At 44.5% G+C, this 18,332-nt stretch overlaps 2 protein-coding genes across 3 annotated transcripts in view; one reads left to right on the top strand and one right to left on the bottom strand.

Annotated features, from left to right (window-relative positions):
- The window catches only part of PTTG1 (pituitary tumor-transforming 1), a 28,957-nt gene that overhangs the window by 2,629 nt on the left and 7,996 nt on the right, over positions 1-18,332 (bottom strand). Inside the window, exons 3-4 of the mRNA XM_027682302.1 lie at positions 12,549-12,558; positions 4,584-4,594 (exon numbers count right to left, since the gene is read on the bottom strand). The gene's annotated coding sequence lies outside the window, so the exon portion shown is untranslated. The remainder of the gene's footprint in view (positions 1-4,583; positions 4,595-12,548; positions 12,559-18,332) is intronic.
- On the top strand, positions 1,004-11,661 carry SLU7 (SLU7 homolog, splicing factor). Of its 2 annotated transcripts, XM_027682300.1 has the most exons (16): positions 1,004-1,084; positions 1,376-1,553; positions 2,168-2,321; positions 2,524-2,604; positions 3,173-3,337; positions 3,484-3,549; positions 5,182-5,229; positions 5,708-5,839; positions 6,083-6,180; positions 7,570-7,637; positions 7,820-7,959; positions 8,696-8,857; positions 9,292-9,396; positions 9,576-9,650; positions 9,902-10,006; positions 10,953-11,661. In XM_027682300.1, exons 2-16 carry the CDS (start codon positions 1,390-1,392, stop codon positions 11,130-11,132), a joined length of 1,743 nt encoding a protein of 580 aa, XP_027538101.1. In that variant the 5' UTR covers positions 1,004-1,084; positions 1,376-1,389; the 3' UTR covers positions 11,133-11,661. The 2 variants fall into 2 exon arrangements, with proteins under 2 accessions (XP_027538101.1, XP_027538102.1); XM_027682301.1 differs by lacking the exon at positions 5,182-5,229.

Raw genomic sequence — 18,332 nt, 5'->3', positions numbered from 1 at the left:
ATGTGCCTTCAGGTACAGTGTATACTTTTTTACCAAGAGCTTTTCCCCCGGAGTGAGACATGGCTGCAGATGTAGTGATTGCTTTTTTACCAAGAGCCTTTCTCCTAGAGCAAGTCATGGCTGCAGATGAGAATGCTTTTTTATGAAGTGGAGTGCAAAGTACTCCTCCAGAGTGTGTGCTCTTTCCTTTTGCTGGAGTGGTGGGAAGAAAAAAAAGCAAACTTTAGCACCATATCAACCCTAAAGCTTCAGTAAGGGCACGTGCTGGAAAACTTCTTGCCATAGAAATCTTTATTCACCATTTATAACACAAAAGCATAAGCCACATCTATGCCAAACACCCAGTTATCTTAATTTTTATGGTAATTGATGAGCTTAGAAGAATTACTTAGGTAAACAGATATATGAATAGAAAACCACTGAAAACAGTGAATAACAAAACATGATTTCTGCCCCTCACTCAACCCCTTGCTGCCTTAGGGCAGCACATACTCACCAGATCCTGGAGAGATCATCAGCTGGCTCTCAGGAGCAACATTGTCTGCACCAACAGAGATCACAGTTGCCATCTTCAGGCTGATGAAATCACCTTGAAAAGTTCGTACAGGAAAAAGAAAAAATAATTTTTGTCATTTCCTCCACCAGAGCACACTTTTTAGGCAAGCCACATTAAAGCCAACAGAGCTGTCATGTACTGGTCCCTAGATGAGGGGGAACAAACCCCTATTTCACACCTTTACACCGGACACCCCCGCTCACCCCCGGGCCCAGAGGCACCGCCCGGACACCCCCGCTCACCCCCGGGCCCAGAGGCACCGCCCGGACACCCCCGCTCTCCCCCGGGCCCAGAGACACCGCCCGGCCCCCGCAGTATCCCGAAATACCCAACGCACCCTCTGACTCCTCAGAGCGCCCCGCGACCCACAGCGCCCCTTTTAAACTGGCGCCGCGCCGCCCATTGGCCGGTTCGACTGACTCGCGGCAGCCAATTGGCTCACGAGAGGGGCGGGCACGGGAGGGGGCCCCGCCCCGGAAGTGAGCGGGCGGCCGCGGGGCATTGTGGGGTGGTGGCGCAGCCCGGCAGGTAAAAACAGGGACCGGGACCGGGATGAAGGAGTAGGATTGGGATAAAGGAGCGGGACAAAGGAGTGGGACAGGGATAGGGCGGGTCCGCGGGGGTGTTGCCGTGCGCTCCTAGCCGGTCGCGGCCCCGGGCCCGGGCCGTGCGGTAGTGCCGGTGCGGAGGCGCCGTGCGGGCCCTGCCGCTGGCTCGGGCACTGATACGGTCCAGGCGGCACAGGCCGCGCCAGGGGCTGCGCTCACACCGCGCCGGGTGTGGGGCGGCGGGTTTGCCTGCACTTATTGCCTGTTGCAGGGGACGGAGCCAAAATGGCATCGGGGGCGGTGGCGAACGCCACCCCTGCAGGAGGGGCAAACGACGTGAGCCTGGAGGAGCCGAAGAAGATGACAAGGGAAGACTGGAGGAAAAAGAAGGAATTGGAAGAACAGAGAAAACTCGGAAATGCACCTGCTGAGGTGGACGAAGAGGGAAAGTGAGTTTTGCTAAAGCTGGATTGTTCTAAAACTGCTGGTTAAAAATGCCTTTTTTCTGGTGTGGTTCCACAAGGGTTGGGAGGGTGACACAGGGTTTCTGTGTGAGTCACTGCAGAAGGAAATAGTTGGAATTTTGTAGATTTTCTTTTAATGCTCCAGAAGACAGATACTCTCCCAAAAAATGCAAGGTCAGTGTTTATCTACTGTGAGCTATTGACAGTTCTGCTAAAAGTCTCATTTATGCAGCTACTTACAGGTGGTATTTTAAACATGAGTAAGGGGGAACTTCCCTGTGTACCTGAGGTGTTCCCCCTCTCTTGTTTCTACAAGGCTTGTTGCTTCTGAGAAGACAAATGTCGCTATTTCTGTGCTCGGTAACATTACAGAGAATAAGCCACTTGCTTTGGAGTGAGAAGTTAGAGTGAATTAGGTGGCAACAAAACCTCAGTGAAAGTCTCTGTTGCCAAATTTATTTTGCAATGCATTCTACCAGTTTCATTGTTTTATTATCCCTCCTAAAGCTCTGAACTTCAATGGGGAGTTATTTGTTGGGCTGAATTGCTGCGGGTTTTTTTCCCCGTGCCGTGTATTTGTGACACAACATCTTTTACAGGGATATCAATCCTCACATTCCCCAGTACATCTCCTCAGTGCCATGGTACATAGATCCTTCTAAAAGACCCACCCTAAAGCATCAGAGACCTCAGCCAGAGAAGCAGAAACAGTACAACTCCTCTGGGGATTGGTACAAACGAGGAGTTCAGGAGGTATGAAAGAGGGTTTTGCCAGAACATAAAGATTTGCTTTGATTGCACGAGGAAGTGGTTGATGGTTACGTGGGTTTGAGGGGGGCAGGAGCTGGGAATCCTCACTCAGGCAGGTTGCAGTGTTTGGGGGGTTGGGTGGGTCACACCTTGGGTGGCACTTCATGACTCTTTGTGTAACTCTGCCCTTTGTGCCCCTGCCCAGAACTCTGTGGCCACGAGGTACCGAAAAGGAGCCTGTGAGAACTGTGGGGCCCTGACACACAAAAAGAAGGACTGCATGGAGGTAAACTGCACTTCTGTCCATGGCTTAATGGCTTTGGAAACCGTGGGAATGCTCCTCCTAGTGAAGAACAGCTGGCTATAGGTCAGACAAAAAATACTGGCTTTAGAGAAGCCATGTTGAACATGGCTGTGAGTGTTTAGATTGGAAATTTCTAAAGAAATTGCTCTGTAGGAAAAATGAAGGGGAAAAGTGATGCTGCTCAGGATGTTGTGGTGATTTCTGTTTGTAATAAGCTCTGCAGTAATAAGTGAAAATGTTTAACTCGTCATGTTAATCTGCATTAACTCCAGTGCTGCTGTGCCTGTCTTTCTGGGTCATGTCAGCCAGAAGCCACCTAAAAACTGTTCTAACTGCTTTCTTAATTGTGGAAAATAGAATTAAAAATTGATGGGGTTTGGAGTCAGTTGTGCTACACTGAAATGCAGAACTACTTGCATTTATTTACAATTGCAGTGCTGAATTTAACTGGCTTTAGAGGAGCTTGATTGATAAGACTTTTAAAGGGATATCTGAGTGAGTAACATATTTCAGTCTAATGGGCTGATCTAACCATCCTTTTCTCTTTCAGAGGCCCAGGAAAGTTGGAGCAAAGTACACAGGCATGAACATTGCCCCGGATGAACACGTGCAGCCCCAGCTGATGTTTGACTATGACGGGAAGCGGGACCGCTGGAACGGGTATAACCCAGAGGAGCACATGAAGATTGTGGAGGAATATTCCAAGGTGGATTTGGTATGTAGGGGCTGTGATTCCCTGGGGAAGGGTTGGGTGCTTGGCCTGGCTGTGCTGGGAGGAGGAACACTGCTGATGTGCACTGTTAATATTAAACCTTGTGTTGAACAGAAACATGGCAACAAATGTATTTTCTTCCTTCCCAGGCCAAACGTACCCTGAAAGCACAGAAGCTTCAGGAGGAGTTGGCATCAGGGAAGCTGGAGCAAGTGGTAAGTGAACTAAACCCTAATTTATTTTTGTTTAAGCTGAATAAATACACAACAGATTACTTCTGCTTTCTGACTCTTTTATTCTCTGTGCAGGGTCTGCTATTAGGTTTTATGCCCTCCAGTAATTTAAAGATTTTCCTGGCACTCTGTGTCATAATCAAGAATTTGAAGCATCTTTCCAATGAGAGTTGCTTTGTTTTCCCCTTATGGGCTAAAATTCTGTGTGACTATTATTTCTGCTAAAATTAATTACATGGAATTTTGGGTCAGAAGAACTTGTTTTCCATGTAGTCATTTTTTTCATGTACTGAAATGCTCTTTTTGTATTTAAAGATTGTTAAGATCTGGCCAATGTTGGGGTAATGACTGTTATGTGACTATGCATTGGTTTGGTAATGTTTAGTAGAAATTGGAATAGGAAGGTATTTTCTTTGTGTTAAACCAACTTGTTTCTTCTTCAGTTGTTGCTGTTTGTAGTGTCTCTGGTTCTTTGAAGGCTGAGCAAATGTATTTCCCTCTGGCTTGTAACTGCAGAGTTTGCACCTTCCACTAATTCCCGTAGCTCCTCCTAGATTATAGACAGTGCTTTTGGTAATCTTTGGTACAAAATTCTAATTTTAACACACACACACACACAGAGCATTCTCACACTGCTATAACTTTAACTAATTTCCATATGTAATGGGTACATTCAACCCAAAAACCATCTTTGCCCCTGGTACCACCCTCAGCCCCTCCAAGGGTTCTGGGCCTTCTATCTTGTTTTGACTACAATATATTTCATTATTCTGGTCCAGGTGCACATCCCAAACAGGATGTCCTTGCTAAAATCTCTTTTCTTGGAAAGATTGTTAAACAGAAATTCATTGGAAAGTAGCACAAACTAGGAGAAAACACTTTAGTAACTGTCTAAAGTGAAAGCAAGTTATACAGCCATATTAAAATTTACAAAATGCCTAAAAATTTTTAGGCATCACCTTAAAAAAATGAAGCTGTAAGAAAAAAAGTTTCAAACAAACTTCAGAACTGTCTCTGGGGCTGATTTGCATAGTCAGCACTGGCCAATTTGTTGGTCAGTGTTCCAGGGCTCACAGTTGTTTCCATCTTCACCCCTGCAAGTATTTTCAAGTTAGAGGCTAAGCAGGTTAAAAAATTAAAGTCAGGCTATCTTTGTCCAGCTTCAGTTCTGCCTTCTGGTTCATGCTTTTAGTATTCCTGTAAATCCTAACTAAATCCTTGAATACATATCCTCTTGATTATTTTTTAAGCTTTTGGAGTTGAAACTTGGTTATATTTGCATGATACGAAATATTTTAGTCTAATCCACCAGTGTTCAAAGGCATAGCAAGCTCTAAATAACAGCAACACAGTTCTAGAATTTGCTCTTCTTGCAAAGAATGGGAAATTCAGTTGGGGATGCAGTGAAAAGGCCTCCAACACCTGTATGTCATAGATACAGTTAAGAGCTCTTTCCTAGAACATTGTGTAGCATCTTTCTGGATTTTATGCCACTGGTAAATCGTATTTTGTATCCAGCATCAAGCTTTGCTTTGATTGCCCTTCGTATCCCTGCCATCTTTCCTCTCTCCACTATCTTGTCTTCTCTGCTGATGTGCTCTTTGTTTGCTGCAGAACTCCCCAAGACACCAGTGGGGAGAAGAGGAACCCAATTCACAGACAGTAAGATGATTGATTACCCACTGCATCACTCATGGGACCTGTATTAGTGAAGCAGTGAAATGAGGGTGGCATAAGGGTTTCACTGGCATGGCCATGCCACTGGCTGCCTGGTCTTTCAGGCAGAGGTTGCTGGATTTCTTAGAGGGGTTTTTATTTTAATTCCTGTGTGTTGTCAGACTTTAGAGATGCAAGCACACAACTAGTTTTTAGTGTGGTATATTTTGCTCAAGATAACTGTTTTCTTAATAGTGTCACAGTTATGTTTTGATAACTGTTTCCACGTGGGGAAGTGGAAACCCTTCCCCAGGAGTGTTTGTGAGCAGTGTCAGTGGTAGGTTGGCCTGGCAGCACTTCAGCCCTGGTGAGCTGTGCCGGCCTGGAACTGCAGGGGTTGCAGAACTGTAAGGAAAGCACTGGGATCAGATCCTCAGGCTGGTCTCTGCAGTGAATGACTGAGAAGTTTCCCATCTCTCCTCAGGAAAGAGATCATAACAGTGAAGATGAAGATGAAGATAAATATGCAGATGACATTGATATGCCTGGGCAGAACTTTGACTCTAAAAGGCGTATCACGGTTCGGAACCTGCGCATCCGGGAGGACATTGCCAAAGTGAGTAAAGAACAGTCACAAATGGTTCAATAAATTGTGCACTCAGTTATCAATGACTTTGTGTTTGTGTCTTGGGTCAAGGTCTGTTTTCAGTTCTGTTCATGCTCATGTTATGGCTTGATAAAGGTCATCTTTTTACGTGGATAGAACTTTTAAAATGTCTAAACTGGGGCATAAACGAGTAACTTCAGTTCTTTTAAAATCATGAACATTAAATATGTTGTATGTTGTTTCTTTCCCCAGTACTTGAGGAATCTAGATCCAAACTCTGCTTATTATGATCCCAAAACAAGGGCAATGAGGGAGAACCCATATGCCAACACAGGCAAGAATCCAGATGAGTAAGTTAAAACAGGGTCATTCTTGTGTATCCAACAAAACTCTTAAAAATGGGATAAATAGTTGTATATTTTCTTTTATCTGTATGTCCTTTTACTAATTAATCTCTGGTCAGTTGTGTATAGAAGTAGCAGTAAACATGGAAAAAAACCTGTTTTATTTAGTAGCACCTTTTGTTTTAGTATGTAAAAGTGGTATTTTTGTAATACTGGCCCCTAATCTCCAGCAATGTGTGGACTTTTATTTCCTGTAGTGATCTGTACAGGGACTAGAACACTTCTGCATCTAGAGGTGATGCCTGTGAACACTAATGATGTTTATATAAATTATTTCAGTAACTAAATCATAAACATTATCTTATGTTTGTTGGGAGGCATTCAGGACTGGAGACTAACATGCAGTGTCTTGGTACCTAACTAAATGTTTGAATTAGGAGTAAGATCTGCTATATGAATGGATTCTGCATAGTGAAGATCTGAAAGCTTTGGCATTGTGTGTTTAGCCAGTTTAATTAAAGGTGCACATCTCTAATTAAAAAAGTGCAGCCCCAGCTGCACCCGGGGCTGTTTTACTGAGCACCCCAGTCAGGCACTTGACCTGTGCTGTGCTGTGAACCTGCAGAGCAGGCAGGCTGTGAGGAAAACATGCATTCAGAGCACAGCAATTGGATTAGCTCACTGCCTGGAATAGAATGGCAGGGCCTAAATGACAGCAAATAATGCTCTTTGCACCTCTGTTTGCCCCCAGCTAGAATAATGCCAGTCAATTCTTTTGTTTTAGATGCAAATGCTTTTGCTTCTCTCTCATCACAGTTTGACCTTTGTTGGATCTGTTTCTGCCACAGCTTTGCAAACTGTAAATTTTCCAGAGTGGCCTTGGGGAGATGAAAGGGGGGGATGGGGTTGTTAACATTGTTTGATCTTCAACCTGTGTTTCATGTAGACACTGTGCATCTGTTCAGGGCTGTGCAGAAGTGTCCCAGCTTTGCAGGCAGCAGCAAAGCTGTTCCCAGGCTTTGACTCAGCCACAGACACGGGCTGGGCTGGAGGGGCACAGATCCAGGAGCTGAGGGTCATTGTGCTGGAATATCACACACCACTGATGGGTGTCTCTGTGCAGTTAGATCAGAGTTTAACTCACAGTGCTTGGCATCCCAGACAGAGCTCCTGTGCCATGTTTCCCTGGGAACACACACAGCAGGTTTTCCAGGGGGCTGTTGGATACTTCCATGGCTCCACAGGGAGCCAGGGCTTGAATGCACCCACTTCTTCCTCCATTCTTAGCTCTTAGGGCACAAAGGGAATTTTTTTCTTCCCTGTTGAAGTTGTGTGATTGTATTTAAGGGGAAATCCCCTTCCAAGATCTCAGAGTGCTGTTTCTCTCCCCTGCAGGGTTGGTTATGCTGGTGACAACTTTGTTCGCTACACAGGAGACACCATTTCCATGGCACAGACCCAGTGTGAGTGGGGCTGCTTTGGGGGGCTTTGTAGAACTTAAAACACTTAACACTGCTGGTTTCTTGCAAAAGAGAAATAAGTCTTTTTGGATTGAGGTCTTCTTCCAAATTGCTTCAGAATTGAAGAATGTAGTTTGAATGTGTATGTCAGTTTTAATGCTGAGTGAAACCTCTTGTGTACACAGTGTTTGCTTGGGAAGCTTATGACAAAGGCTCTGAAGTTCATCTTCAAGCAGACCCTACCAAATTAGAGCTCCTTTATAAATCCTTCAAAGTGAAAAAAGAAGATTTCAAGGCACAGCAGAAAGAAAGCATCCTAGAGAAGGTAATAGGCATTTGGTTTTATCTAATAAGAATTCTGTCAAGTTGGATGTCTGGGTCTTGGGGAACAAACAAGATTACTAATCCTGTGTGAAAGGGCATCAGCTGTTCTCAGCAGCTCAGATTTATAAATATAAAAATATTTTTATACACTATCATCAGTTAGATTAATGTTACTATTTAATATAGGAACTTTTGAAGATCTTTTGGTGTTTCTTTGTATTTTTGGGAGCTCTTCCATAACTGTCAGAATTTCTCCACTGAAGAAATCTGAATTTCTTCGTGACTCAAGTTTTGGGTGCAGTCTTGTACATAAATATTTGTTTTATATTTTGCAACTCACTTCTTGGACAACTGCAGAAGATCTAAATAATCAATTTAGATCCTGACCTTGTCAACATTCAAGTTTGAAGGGGGACAGAAAATGCTGCTCTGGTTGTACCAGAGCCTTTTGGCTTGGTCTGAAAAGTTTTTGTGCTCTCAGTGAGAAATATCCCTGTTGTCATTCTCTGGGCATAAAACAAAACCAAAAAAACCAACCACATAAAACTAAACACCACAGTGGCCATGGGAGATGATGTATTTCTGTCTTAAATATTCATTAAATATTAAGCTGCCACCATCCCCTCTCATGGCTTCTTCAGAAGGTGCTGAAGGTGCCGTTTTTGGAATGTTTGTTTAACTACAGAAAAGATGGGTTTTTTCAAACCTGTTATATGTCATTTCTATTTGCATTTTAGTATGGAGGACAAGAACACCTGGATGCCCCACCAGCTGAGCTGCTGTTAGCTCAAACAGAAGATTATGTGGAGTACTCCAGGCATGGGACAGTCATCAAAGGACAAGAGAAAGCTGTTGCTTGCTCTAAGTATGAAGAGGATGTGAAGATCAACAACCATACAGTAAGCCCTGGGTTGTGTTAAAATCCTAGAAAAATTAAATACCTTCCCATCAGAGGTGTAGTAGGATACAGAACAATATAATTAATACAGCAAATAAATTTCTCCTCTCTCAAATGTGACACTCCCTTCTCTGCTGAGGAGGAGTTTCAGGTTGTCATGGTTGGGATGTGAATTTGAGGAGTTGCCATGGCAGTCTGAAACTAAAGGGGAAGTTACTCTGTTTCCCTTCCACTTTGAATATGAGTTGACCACATGCTGTTGCTTTTCTCTTTTCTGCACCTGTAGGGCTGATGTGGAATAGCAGGAGTATTGCTCAGAACCTCCTTCTGGACTGTTTGAGTAACTCACTTCCCAGGATATAAGCTGAACAATAAACTGCAGCCTCCTGCAGGAGTGTCCTGGTGCCATAACTGCTGTGCTGTGTTCTCTTGCAGTGCATTTGGGGTTCATACTGGAAAGAAGGCAAGTGGGGCTACAAGTGCTGCCACTCCTTTGTCAAGTACTCCTACTGCACAGGAGAGGCTGGGAAAGAAATCTCTGTAAGTGTTGTCTCAGTCACTTGGGAAGAGCTGGAAAGCATTTACGTGCCTTGCCTAATGTTTAGACTGTTTTGCTTTTGGGGAGGGTTGGTTTTTGGGGGGGTTGGGGATTTTTTTTGTCCTTCCCCTTTCAAATGTGCTTGGTAATAGTAACATCCCTGCTCTTGTCTGTGGTGTAGAACACAGAAGCAAGTTTACTGGAAGAGCAGCCTGGGGAGGAAGAACACATGACAAAACCCAAAACCCTGATGGAGGTAGGATGCTTCCCATTCTCAGGAAGACATATTTTGCCTCAGCATTTTAAGAGATGAAATGATATGCATAACTACAAAATTCTGTAGTTATAATGTGCCTGAAAATGACTGGAGTGCATTATTAGATTATTAACACCTCTGTGGAAAACTAAGCTCTCAAATAGCATTGAGAGAAGTCTGGATTTAGTGGCTTGGACATTATTAATGTTGGCAAGTTGCATCTTAACAGGAACTTGTTTCCCACCTCACAGATCCACCAAGAGAAACAGAAAGAGAAGAAAAAGAAGAAGCACAAGAAGAGCTCGAATTCAGACAGTGAGGGTGAAGAGAAAAAGAAGCAAGAAAAACTTAAAAAGGTGCACTATATTCTTCAGTGGCTTTGTGGCAAAAAGAACTTGACATGTATTTTACATCAGTGTTATGAAACCTATAATGTAGTTCCTGTGCTACACCTTGGGATGTTCTTTGATGCTAATTTGGAGCTAGAGCAAATTTAAAATGCTCTTAGATGTTCTGAAGTACATTCCTCATTTCTCAGGCAAACGTTCAATAAATATTTAGTTTTAAAAGACGTAGTTTAGATGACTTAGAACACTTCATGTCTAGGCACTTACTACAGCTGTAGATCTCTAAAACACATTGCAGAACAATGACTTGTGTATTAAAGAAAGGTGGAGGGATCAAAGGCACTGCCAAAGCTGAACTTAGCACCTTTTATGCCAGGCTTGGGCCCAGTCTCACAGCTGGGGCAGTAAATCCATGCCCCAAACTGTGCACTGCCTGGGGCACAGCAGCCTCTGGGTGTCCAGGGGGACACCAATTAAAGCTGTGGTTAATCAAGGCACTGTATAAATGCACTTCTTTTCAGTAGCAAGGAGCAGCAGTAGTAGTTGGCAGAATAATACAGAGGATTTAAAAATCAAAACCCCAAACTTATACCAGAATACAACAACAAACCATCCCAAATCCCTAAGATCAGATGCTTGCTTACCTGCTATTCTACTTGCTGGATCATGATTACATTTTAGGTAAATCCAAGGAGTTTTCTACTTGATTTTGACAACTGGAAAGAGATTAAAGTGTCTTGTTTGCTAAATAGCGTTTTAGCATCAGTTTATGTTCAACTCTAAAAAATGATCATGAAGTGAAATGTGCTGTAGGTGTGCCAGGCAGGTGTGCATTGCTTGTCCCTTCTGCCTGCTGCTTGTCTACTATGTGAGAATCTGAGACAAACCTTCTGGTTTGTTTTTTTTTGCTTAACTTTCCTTGTGGAATTTTTGTTTTCCTTTGCTCTCCTTTCAGGCACTAAATGCAGAAGAGGCTCGTCTGCTCCATGTTAAAGAAATCATGCAGTTGGATGAGAGGAAGAGACCCTACAACAGCCAGTATGAGGCCAGGGAGCCAACAGAGGAGGAGATGGAAGCCTACAGGATGAAAAGGCAGAGACCTGACGATCCCATGGCCTCTTTCCTGGGACAGTGATCACAGGGAAGATCATTCCGCTCCAAAAGGCTTTTTTTCATACTTGTTTACAACTCTCCAGACATTTGCTTCCCTTCCACGTGTCTCAAGTGCCAGAAATGGCACCAAAGAACTTTGTGCAAACTTCTTTCAGCAGACAGAAGGAGTCCAGTACTTAGAGCAATGTTATGAACATATAACATATGTGTAAATAAAGTACATGCACCTACTGTGGAAATCCTTGGAGGAGAACAGATCTGATGCTGACTGAAATTCTAGGTTGGCTTGGCCAACTAATACAAGCATAAAGTCATGATCCAGTAAAACTGACTCCTCAAACGAAATGGGCAGCAGGTGTCACTGAATACAGAGCAAAAATTATTGACAAAAAGTCAATACAACTGCTGGAGCTTATTTGTAAAGGGAGTTGTCTGTCTCGTGGCTCTGAAGGAATGAATATTTTCTTCCTTGATCACTCTGTAGTAAGTGTTTTGGAAATGTAAAAATCGATTGCTTTGTACAGTTTGGGATAAATTAATGTAAAAGTTTTCAGTGCTGTCCAGCCTTTTTAAGGACGAGGTTAGGAGAAGCTGACTGTAGAGCTTTTAAATTCTGACTGCTTGTGCAGATGTTACCCTACAAATTTCAGTTGCAAAGATGCTCTTTGGGTCTCTGTTGATGGCAGTATCCTGTTAGATGGTATGATAGCAGCTCTCAGGCTCTAATGCCTCCTGATAATGTGAAGCACCATCTGCTTGGTGTTTGCAATATTAGTCCTTAAACTGGGATTTTTTCCCTTTAACTATTAAAAGTTGAAGAACTGGGTAAAAAAAACAGCACAGCTTGACTTTAGAGTTGGAAGGATTTGGGAATTATTTCTGTTATGGCTTAAATTGTCTTATTAAACATGGCTTTTATAACCACATTTAATGTGGTTATATTAATGGTATGACAGGGAAGACTCTGTAATCCTGGCTTTTCTTAAAATTAAGAACCTGATTTCAGTTTCCACTTTGTCAATAATGAAGGAAGTTGAAGTTACTGGAAGAAAATGAATCAGCATGAACCTGTCACATATTGAACCCATAATTTCTACCTGTAAAGCTGGTTTCCTTTTTTTATTAGGTTTTCTCCAAGGCTGCTTCTGCTTCCCTTTTGTTTTTGTTACAGAAATACTAATTCTGAACACAGATGAGTTTATAAGACTGATATATCTGACTGTGGACTTTTCTTTTATAAAACTTGATTTTAAAATCCTTCTGGCACTTGCGAAAAAATATAACGAGCAAAGATCTCAAGGTGGAATTGTTGATATAACCAAGTACCAGAAAGAAAAATCTTCAGAGTGGTCATCAGCTTTTGCAGAAACTGCTTTTATGTTTCCACAAAAATGTGGATTTAGACAGATGGGGAAAAATATTAGGGATATAGTTTCCCTCCTGCTACACTAGTGACTCACGTTCTGCATTTTCACATCAGCTCATGTCTTCACCTTTATGGTTGTGGATAATTCCAAGGGAAAACTGCTCTTTTCCACAATTGCAGACAGAAGACACCCATTGAAGTGTCCTGTGTGTGATTTCCCAGCTGCTCTGAGGACTGAGTGTTTGATGTCACCCCTAGAGCTGATGGTGGCAGCTGGGCCCTGCTCTGCAGTGCAGCTCTGCAGTGATGCTGGGGGTGATGTTCTCATGGGGACCAGAACTGTGGGCTGAGGGTGTCCTGTGGGAGCTCCCCTGGCACAGGGAATGCTAGCTGGGAGTGCAGAGGGAAGGAGCTGGTTTGCACTGGGAGCTGCTCAGAATGAGCTGGTTTGCACTGGGAGCTGTTCTCAGGGCTGGGACACCACAGGCTGTGCCAGGGGCCTCTCGCTGCAGAGACCAACTGCTGTTGGCTTGGTCTGTGCCAGGGTCAGTGTGAGGGAAGAGGAGGTGTCAGAAGGGTTCCTGGAGCTATTTACACACCTCTCTAAAAGTTGCAGTTAAGTCTAAAAGACTTAATTCTTTATAAAGGAGGCAATTCAGAAACAACACAGGAAGTAACACCAAGGAAATGTCAAGACCAGCCTTGTAATCTGTGGATTGACTGGAAATTTTAATACATCAGCTGTACTGAGTTTATGCAAAGTGATTGTTCAGGGATTTAAATTCGGTCCTAAATTTAGAATACTTAGATTTCACCAACGAATCAAACCTAAGCACCTTGGGCCAGAGCTGATCCTTGCCAGATCTGGAGTCTGAACTGCAGAGGAACAGAGCTCCTGTTTCATAAAGGATTGTCAGACTATTTTTTTAACATTGACAAGATGGTGTGTTATCCTGAGACTTGTTCTTAAACAGCTGGAACATGATTCATGTTTCTTTTTAAAATCATCAAGTTATCTCTCCAGCTGGAATATCCCAGGCAAACGGATAAATGTTTGTTGGAACAAGTTGCAGGAAGTGGAAGTGATGCTGATACACATCAGGCCTTTCAGGAACACACAGACCTGTCTGGTTTTCATCCTGAATATGAAATGACATCTCTCCTCTTTGGGAGCTTATTCTTGGGGCAGCATTTCATGTATGGAACGAGGTGAGATTATTTCTGGGATCGTGGACATTTCTCCACCTGCCCCTGCTAATACACAGACTGCTTCAAGAACAGGAAAGGAGTATGATCAGAGTTTGAAACCTCCCTCCTCCCGTTCCTTCAGCTGTCCCTGCTGCTGGAGACCATTTGTAGAAGGTCCAAGACAATTTCCCTGTGAGACTGGAGGGGCAGCAGTTCTGTCCTCAGTGTCTGCTGCTGCAGCTGCCTCCAGTGCTGCTCAGAGACCTCAGCAGGAGTGAACCACCCAAAAACAGTGGCCCACTTCGAGGTGTGTTTTGCAGCCCTTGCCAGGTTACTGCCTGTTGCTTACAGTGCTGCCCAGGTCACAGTTGGGTCAGTCTTTGATGGTTTTGCATGTCCTGAATACCTTGAAATAAAGGGTTTAATTTGGGGGGAGCTTGGAATGCTTTATGTGGCACAAAACAAAACTTTGTACTTCCAAGCTTTTTGTAGTTAAGCTGAAAAAGTGATTTCTGATATGAGCTGAACCAGTTCTTGCTTAACCAATTCATCTGCCAGGCTGAAGATGTCTGTGATGGGACAGTGCCAGAAAGCAGCTCCTGGCAGGTCTTGGCTGGCAAAGTTCACCTCTGACGTTTCTGCCAGAGGGAAATTCTAAGCTTCCAGCTCCAGTCTCGAGAATTCCCTGCAAACCCTTGGCTGAAATAAGTTGATTAACTGGAGGATCTGACTTTGTGAGCAGCATCTGTTCCTTCAGCTCAGCTCGTGTTTCTGCCCTGTGGCACTTCCAGCAAGGGCAGAGCCAAAGCCAGGCTTAGGAGTACTGGGATGGGAGTGACTCTGGGACTAACCAAAGCCAGGCTCAGGAGTGCTGGGATGGATGGCAGTGACTGGGATGTGTCAGTGCCTCCTGCCCCTCTCTCCCAGCTCTCTCCTCTCCCCCACAGCAGCTGAGGAGACCCTTCAATCCACGCCCAGGTCTGTGGCAGCAGCAAGGTTTGTACAACTGCTTTGGTGGCACCTCCAAGGTGTCCTTGGGGCTGTTTTGGGAGGGTCAGTAGAACCTCCTCTGGCATACAAATGGAATTTGATGTTGCACGTGCTCTTGGGGCTGTTGGGCTTAAGAATGTGTGACCATAACCTGAGCTGACCCCTGGCAATGCCCCCCAAAGTGCCCTGGCACAGTTATCTCACATGAAATCTGCTCTGCTCAGTAGAGCAGGAGCTGCAAATAAAGAGCTTGTTCTCCTCCCACTTCTGCCATTAACTCACTGCCTGAGTGTGGCCAAACAGCCCCAAACCTGCCCCTTGAGGAGCATTCCTCAGCTCTGTGTCTGAGAAGTGTTGAGTTCAAAGCACTTCTAGATGTATTTATATATATACTGGAAGTAATCTTGCCTAAATTATATAAAAGAGACTGGTAAAACAAGAAGGATTTCCTCATATTAAATAAAAAAGAAACTCTTTCCAAGTTTGTTAGTGGATTGTCATCATTAGATGACTCTAATAGAATTTCACATTGTGTATTGAGGAAAATTGCTTCTTTTAATATATAAAATCAAATTTAAAAAGCAGAGATCAATTGTAGCATCTTGTACATCCACTCATAGGAATTTCAGAACTGACATCTTCTGTGCTTCCTGTTTTCTGTTAATAACTTCTTACAACTTTACCACATGAAAAGCATTTTTATATTTGTTCCTCAGTTTTCTCCACAGTGAAAACTCTTGCAGAAGCTGTTGGAAAATCTCCATTGTGCATGGCTTCCAGAATAAGGTTCTTATTAGCAGGAATGGTTCATATAATGTGTGCTTCCTATAATATTAATTGTAAAATGGCTTTGATATTATTCTGTTATTCCAATGCCTTCTGAAGTCCAGGGAAGCTCCAAAATTTAAATGATTGACTGGCATTTCCAGACTCCTGGCCAAACTAACAGCACGTGTGAAGTTCTGTGATTAATGAGCCAGGTTTGCTTGGAGCCCTCTGAGACCCTTTTTACTGTTTGATTATTAGAACAATATTGCTTTTACTTAAGAAAATATGTGCTCAAGCTGTGTTGGGAGACAGCCTGTTTGTTTTTTTTTCTGAAAGCCACATTCACAGAATCACAGAATGGTTTGGGCTGGAGGGCACCTTAAAGACACCGAGTTTCACCCCCCTGCCCTGGGCAAGGACACCTTCCACCAGCCCAGGTTGCTCCAAGCTCCATCCAGATTGGCCTTGGACACTTCCAGGGCTGGGGAGTCCACAACAAGAGCCATCAGTCCCCATTCCAAGAGACAGAAGCTCAGATCCTGCTGGGTTTGTACATTTAGAGGCTCCACTGCAGAAAACAAAAGCACACAAGGAAGAAATTCCTGTTCCCAGCCATTATTCTGAGCTGGACTGTCCTCCAAGCCCAGCCCTTCATGGTCAGTGCCTCTGTTGACCCCCTGGAATTTGCCTTTAACCCCCAGTGCCAGCCCAGGCTGAGCCTGTGCTGGTTGGTTGGGGATGGTGGCAGAGCTGCCCTGCTCTGGGTGGGTACAGCTCCTTTCCTCAGCACACCTCATGATTTATTTATCCTGCCTGTAGCAGAGCCCTGGTGTCCTGCAGTGCTGGGAGGGAGAGCAGAGCCTGGAACAGAGCACAGCCCCCCAGAGCCCCCTGGGCATCTGTTTGTCCAAGTGCAGGGAGAGGAGCACCCCCGATGCCAAAAGCAGGAGCAGCTGGCACTGCTGCTCTGTCCCCCCTGTCCCAGGGGAGCCACATGGCCCTCTCTGCTTTCTTCTCTGCCTTTTACAAGTAACAGACCCCCTCCCTGTGGGAGCTGTTCATTTGCACTCTGTCTACACCTCAACACTTGGCTGCCAGTGTGGCTCCTGAACGTGCTTGTTAAATGTAGTGACAAGTTGTGTTTAAATTCTGGTTTTATAAACATCTGTGGAAAAATGAAAGTGCACAGCTTCTGTCAAGTGACACGTTCCCCAAACAAAATGCCACATTTCTTCTGTGAGTGCTCTTTCCTTTAGCCAATATAAACACAGGGTTTTGCCACAGGTTTGAGTGGAATCAGTACCAGACTCAGAGCAGATTTCTGGTGAATCTGTTTGGGTGCACACCCGTGTCCCAGGCACAGACCCCTCCACGAGCTCAGGTGAGCCCAGGACAGGCCCTGGTGCTTTGTATGGTCCATGCCCACACTCCTTTTTATACTGAAGGAAGCTCAGCAGCTTTCTCCTCTTTCCTGTGTCCTGACATTGGTTCCACATTCACCCCATTCCTCTGTTAACTCTTTCAGCTCAACAAACCCTCAGAAAACTAAATAAAACCCCTACCCAACTTCTACCAGATCAGCAAACTGAACCCACTCAGAGCTGCAGCAAGGCTGGTGTGGGGACAGGGGAGAGAGGGGAGAAGTCAATCCCTCCCTTCCAGCAGCAACGCGGACTCATTTCCATTTAAATGGCTTGAGCAGATCCCACTCTGAGGCCCGGGGGTCACTGGTGGTCTGTGAGCCACACCAAATGAAGTTCAGCTGGTTTGAGAAACAGTATTAAAGAGCAAAATTAAAAGCACTTTTCCAGGCTGGCACAGCCCCTTGATTCAGAAACTGCAGTGTCCCAGTGCTGGGTGACACAATATTCTCTGAAGGTTTTCCTGTGGTTTCAAAGAGCTCAGACATTGCTGGTGCAGCATTTAAACGAGCTCACAGCATGGTTTCACATGGAAAACCAAAATTTGGTTGGCTAAATATTGGTTTGCTTTTCTAATGGGGCTTTCAGATTTGGTTTGATTGTTCTCACCTGAAGATCTCCCATTAGATATTTAACCAGGGACCAATCCTGTGACCTTACTGAGGCAAAACTCCCGGGGAGATTTAGGTGACCCGACACAGCCACACCAATTTAAGGTAATTTTTTGCACAGCTGCTTCCCTCTGCAACTGCTCCCAGTGCTGGGAACTGGGAAAGCAGCCTTGGAAGCAGCCTGAGGAAAGGAAACTCCTCTAAATTGCTTTGGCTGCAGAACATTTTGTATCCAAGCAGGGACTGAAGGAACACGGGGACATCAGGATCCATGAACATCAGTAAGACTTAGAACTGTACTGGTGACTTCATGTAACCTTTTTTCTATGAACTATTACCAATTAACTAGATAATGGGCAATGTAAAAAAATGTTGGTTATGTTTGCTGTAATGTCATGCAGAAGAATTAACTCCTGTAGGAGTTCTTGGATTCTAGTAAAACAATAATGAGTATAATGAGTGTGTGTGTGCAATGCCACAGCCTCTGCCCTGCTGGCTGGGTGCTCTCTGGGTAGGGCAGCTGTGCCTGCAGGGTCTGGGGTTGATGAGGTGGCTCAGGGATATTGTTTTGTCCACTAGGCTGCTGTTACTTGGATGGTTTTGGCGGCTAAACCCCACGATTTTTATTTTTCCTTGCTATCTGTGCTGCCCTGACCTAGTTCTGCAGCACAGAGTGACTGCACAGCCATCTGTGCCCCAGCTGATGCCAAGGAATGAAACAGCCCCTGAAGGCAACAGCCCTGGGGGTGATGGGAGGGTTCATGGGCAGCATTTGCTGCTTGTGTTGCTTCCCCTCGGGGCTGTGATTTCCAACCCTCGGGATAAGGGCTGGGAAGGCAGCAGGGGCAGGGGAGGAAGGCAGCAGGGGCAGGGGAGGA

Source organism: Neopelma chrysocephalum, unplaced genomic scaffold (assembly GCF_003984885.1).
Source record: "Neopelma chrysocephalum unplaced genomic scaffold, ASM398488v2 Primary Assembly neopelma1_63, whole genome shotgun sequence".
NCBI lineage: Eukaryota > Metazoa > Chordata > Aves > Passeriformes > Pipridae > Neopelma > Neopelma chrysocephalum.
The sequence above is the reverse complement of the archived record's forward strand: the minus strand, read 5'-3'. Positions and strand labels throughout refer to the sequence as shown.